Raw genomic sequence first — 5,638 nt, forward strand, 5'->3', positions numbered from 1 at the left:
CTGAAGGACATTCAAAAGAGTTTCTGGCTTGCTTGACACACCTCTGAGAATAATGTAGAAAGTTGCATGGCGCTGCAGAGCCCCAGTTACAGTAGTGCATGGATCATGCATAATAGGCTATTCATCCAGCCATCGATCACAAACAGTTTTCTGTCAGAGAGGAAGTGGGGCAGACCAGGGACAGGAGATCGTGGAGCGATGGCCCACTGCGGTCGGCCAGTGATCGTTTCCTCTGACGGGATGAAGTCTGTTGCTCCACATGATGCGTGATAAGATTAATGTCAATAAAGCATGCTGTATTATATTATTATAATATTTTAGAGACCCCCCAAAATATCACAAATAATGCTTTTAGAGGAGTTGATGTCTTATTAGGTTCCCCCCTAGTTCGCACCCTGTATGATTGGATCCCACTGAATTTCCGCAGGGAAATGAAAATTAGCTTCCATAGGTTTATGAATACGGATCAAATGCCGGGACGCACACACCCTGCAGCAAATGCTTTATTATGAGCATGTGCAAAAGTGTCCTTATAATCAAGTAACATGGGGAAAAGATATATGCAGTTATTTGGTATCGATCTTTCAACCTTCCTAATGGGAGTCCCGCACAGTACCAACTGAGCTAATCATGCACAGTAAAAAACATAATTTGACTTTGTTCTGGCCCGTCCTATAATGGCTTGAAAAGAATTTGGCCCGATGCCAGATTTATTTAACAACCCCTGGCCTAGTCTGAGTACAACCTTAGTTTAGCAGTAATGTACAATGTAGTTTTCAGTGGCTGGTGAATAAAGACTGCAGCTTCTCAAGAATAAAGCAGAGCTCCTGTGTGTTGGTTGCCAGCTGGTGAAGAAAGAGTGAAAGGCTTTGATTCTGTCATCATCAGCAGGGCTGGACTGGTAATCTGGCATACCGGCCAAATGCAAATGTTTTTAAAAAATGGGTCAATGAGCGGCCCATTGGGAAATTTTTTCTATACTGACACTGGGCCACCGAATCACATCTCTTACTAGCCCCCACCCCCTCTGTTCTCTGTTTCTTCATTATGCCCCCCCTGGCTGCCGCCAAATGCGCGAACAGCAGATATGTTTGCTACCGGGGCTGCAGTAGCTTCAACGTCAGCTGCAGTACCTGACGTAGAGCAGGCACTTGAATGAGTAAAGACGAGCTGTGGCCACTGCCAGTCTATGGCGAGGAGAGTGGAGGTGAAGCGTGCTATGAAAAAGGTTTATTTGCACAATAAGCCTGCAATGCAATGTAAATATAGAAAGAAACTGAGTTGTCCAAAAACAGTAATTTAAGATAAAACAATAATAAGCTCTCATATTCTATTATATTTTTATATTCTGAATTGTTACCTGCCACCTGAATTCTGTGCTTCCCTGGTGGAGAAGATGTATCCAGTAAATGTCCCTAGAATGCGGGAAATTAAGTGTTTAATGCTCAAAATCTTCTAAGGGAAGATCTTCCAGACCCCCCTATCAACCTTTTTTTTCTCTCTAAATAGTAGGCCAATTAAAATATCTCGTCTTGTTGTCATGGCCCCAATCTTGTGCAATGTTTTGTCATACCCCTAATGTGAGCCCTTAAATGTAAGGTTGAGGTACTGGTTAGGGGTGGTAGCCTGGGCCAAAAATGCCAGGGCCCATTGTTTTGTCCCAGTCCAGCCCTGATCATCAGTGTAGCAGTGTTTGAACACAAGTGTGTTTTTGTGCTGGTTCTGTGGACTCCCGAAGCGTTTCATTTTTGATATTCTGTGCGGTGGTTAGTTTGTGGTCTTTAAAAGCAACAATCAGCTCCATGCGAGTGAGGCTGATCCATTTTCAAGCGATTCAACCCGACGACGCTGACATGGTATTTGTACTAGTGTTTTTGCAACTTGAAATTACTAAAAGACTTGTAATTGTCTGTGCGCATATCACTAAAACAACAACGAAGATAATATCATAGACAATATATATCGCACATCCCTATTGGTAACTGATGTGATCTTCCTTGATGTGTCAGGTCAGTGTTTCAAAGTCAAAGTTGAGTGCTGCAACAAACTGAGACAATCGGGTAGTTGAGTGGAATTGGACAGTCTGTTGCCAGGGGGTGCAAACACAGAGGGGTCCAGAATAAGACCCAGGGTTGTCCAGGAAAACCCTGGTTCAACTATTGCTGCAACATGTCATCTAACTAGGCGCCAAGATAGCCCATAAAAAAATGCACATGTGCAACATTTCTTGTAGGTTTAGTTTGTAATGTGAATACCTGGATTGTATTTTGTATTGCCTGTACCTGAACCAACACTTTATTGTGAAAAGTCTGGCTTGAATGACCCTAACAAACCGAACCAGATGTATATCATAAAGCAAAATCTTTGGCTTTTTTTTTTTTTTTACCATGAGATGGTATTTTGTGCAGATGTAGAAGTCAGTAGCTCCCTCAAACTTTGCTGCATTTGTTTGAAGTTTTTTGCCTTTTTTACTGAAGCATACATTCCCTATGGAAGTACAAAATATACTCAGTGCTGGAAAAGTAATTGCAGCAGACATTGTTAAGGTAATGCAAGTCTAATACAATGCTTTCAATCATTTAATATACCAGTTTGTGTAATAGTATTTATTTTCAAAACCTAACCCATGGTTCCCCATGAATCTAGTCACCTACAGGTACAACATGACAGACTGGGCTTGGCTTTCGGAAATAAAGAGCACTGATACTGGGTGCTACATATTACAAAGGTCCGATAAACAAAGTCTTATGATTTATATTTACTTGAAAGTCTGTGAACATGTACTTACACACTGACTGAACAATGACATTAAGCTAGTGCCCCATGTTTATTATTCAATACAAAAATTGTATTGATGCACTCTACCCACCAATCAACCACCTCCTCCACCTATACCTTTACTACAACAGCTCAAAAACACACAGAAAACCAGAGTATACAGACGACACTAGATCTATACAACTACAAAATAAAGTCCATTAGAAAACAATCCCAGACTTTTTACAAAAATGATTAGCCAACATGTTCACTTAGTTCAACAGATAACACTGAAAGGAATGCTTATATTCTCTTAATCGCGTCATCAATTTCTGAAATCTGGTCCTTTAGTTGGTTCCATTGTTCAGGATTCAGGGAGATACCTACAAGACATTTAAAACAGAGCTTTAAGCTGTGTCTTACACCACAACTGTAAACATCAAACGTCTGATAAGATAAATATGTACTGGATGTATATCATTGAAAGGTATTAAACACACAGCATCTATAGCATATGCAGGGCTTACTGATGTGATTACCTTTTTTCCCCGGCTTCATCTCACCATCTTGGTTCATCCAGTACTCTCTGATGTCAATCAGGACTTTACCTTTAAAGTCCCTGACGCTGACATATCTCATCTTTCCAATCTGTAAGAAGCAAACTATCAACTGGACATTGCTCCACAAAATATTTTTGGGATAAATACATTTGTCCTTTACAATGCCATCCAATCAATACTCAACAATACCTAACTCCACACAAGAATGAGGGTTCAACATTGAAGCTTTTAACAAAAGATATTTTTAACATTATATTTCTAACATTTTATATTATATTTTTATTACAACGAATTAAAAGCTTTTTTGATCTGAATGTCTTTTTTGATCTGATAGTCTGCTGAAGTAATGCACCTTCATTCATATCTGTTGAATTAAAAAATAACTAATGAAATGGGTCAAAACTGCGTGCAATTCCTGGAGAGTATAAATGTTTCTATCTGAACAGCTGAAAGTACAGTACACCTGTGATACCGACCTGGAACATGTTGTCATCGCTATTGCTGCTGCCCTTAGAGGAGCCACCTGGCTTGGAACTCTCTCCGCTCTTTGTTTTTTTGGCAGGTTTCTCAGGTGCACTTGGTTTCTTTCTCTTAGCCTAGAAAAATGTACAAATACATTTTAAATTATTTCCGATCATCATGTCCTCACCATCCAGTCCAGGATTAACTGGTATACATAGAGTGCACCGGATCCGCTCAAGGCTGCGTTCTTTCCCCGCTTCTCTTCTCACTGTACACCAACAGCTGCACCTCCAGTCACCAGTCCGTCAAGCTCCTGAAGTTTGCGGATGACACCACCCTCACTGGGCTCATCTCAGGTGGGAGATCTACCATCTGGTGACCTGGTGCAGCCAGAACAGTCTGGAGCTCAACGCTCAGAAGACAGTGGAGATGTTCGTAGAAAGAGCACAGCCCCACCCTCCCCCATCATCCTGAATGACTCCCCAGTCACCACTGTGGACTCCTTCCGCTTCCTGGGCACCATCATCTCCCAGGACCTCAAGTGGGAACTGAACATCACCTCCATCAAGAAGGCCCAGCAGAGGATGTACTTCCTGCAGCAGCTGAAGAAGTTCAGCCTACCAAAGACAATGATGGTGCACTTCTACACCGCCATCATTGAGTCCATCCTCACCTCCTCCATCACATCTGGTACGCTGCTGCCACTGCCAGGGACAAGGGCAGGCTGCAGCGCATCATTCGTTCATTCTGCAGAGAAGATTCTGCAATCTTCCTTCTCTTCTGGACCTGTACTCCTCGCGGATTCTGAGGCGTGCAGGAAAGATTGCAGCTGACTCCTCCCACCCTGGACACAAACTGTTTCAGACTATCCCCTCTGGCAGGAGGCTGCCGTCCATCAGGACCAAAACCTCTCGCCACAAAAACAGCTTTTTCCCGTCTGCAGCTAGCCTCATTAACAAGGCCCGGGTCCCCCACTGACACTCACCCTTTGCAAACGATACAAATGTCTCTGCACATGTAAATACTGTTTCATCTCGTGTCGGGCTCAGACCTGGCACGTTGCATATTTGTTGTTGATTGTTGATCTTTGTTGTTATATTTTTATGTTGTCAGTTTATACATTTCTACATTTATTTATGTCGACTGTATGTTTGTCTACGTGTAGCACCTTATCACCACAGCAAATTCCTCATACGTGTAAAACACTACTTGACAATAAAGCCCCTTCTGATTCTGATTACACATTGACAATAAACTGGACTGGGCCAAGAACACTCAAGCCCTCTACAGGAAGGGCCAAAGCAGTCTCTATTTTCTGAGGATGTTTTATGAGTCTGTGGTGGCCAGTGCCATCCTGTTTGCTGTTGTACGCTGGGGCAGCAGGCTAAGGGTAGCGGACGCTAACAGACTCAACAAACTGATCCACAAGGCCAGTGACATTGTGGGGTTGGAACTGGACTCTGTCGGTGGTGTCAGAGAGGAGGATGCTGTCCAAACTACATGTCATCTTGTACAACGTCTTCCACCCACTCCATGACATGCTGCTCAAACACAGGAGCACTTTCAGTAGCTCCCTTTCATTTTTTTCCAACTTCTAATTATTAATATATTTGCTACTGACTTGTAGTAGTTTATTAACTACTATATGTATATCCTAACAGTCAATAATGGCGTTGTCAAACTTAGTTGGTAAAAAGGTACCACTTTGCCTATCTGGCAGTACTTTGGGTTTAGGCCAGATGAAAGAGGACAGCCAAGAGACACATCTGAGGTGGTTTGCAGGATTTGTGTTCAGGTAATCCATGCAAAAGATGGACAGACGACAAATTTGCATGACCATCTGCGTGTGTACCATCCTG

At 42.5% G+C, this 5,638-nt stretch overlaps 1 protein-coding gene across 1 annotated transcript; it reads right to left on the reverse strand.

The window, feature by feature from the left end:
* Positions 1–2,591: 2,591 nt before the first annotated feature.
* On the reverse strand, positions 2,592–3,913 carry LOC119917798 (activated RNA polymerase II transcriptional coactivator p15-like; the record flags this gene model as incomplete). The annotated part of the gene is given in 3 exon segments (XM_038738217.1): positions 2,592–3,140; positions 3,297–3,405; positions 3,794–3,913. Coding segments are annotated over 3 exon segments (309 nt in total), but the record flags the coding sequence as incomplete, so codon positions are not given.
* Positions 3,914–5,638: the final 1,725 nt, after the last annotated feature.

Source organism: Micropterus salmoides, unplaced genomic scaffold (assembly GCF_014851395.1).
Source record: "Micropterus salmoides isolate LMB-PRFRI ecotype aquatic unplaced genomic scaffold, ASM1485139v1 Ms_hic_scaffold_2242, whole genome shotgun sequence".
Taxonomy (NCBI): Eukaryota; Metazoa; Chordata; class Actinopteri; order Centrarchiformes; family Centrarchidae; genus Micropterus; species Micropterus salmoides.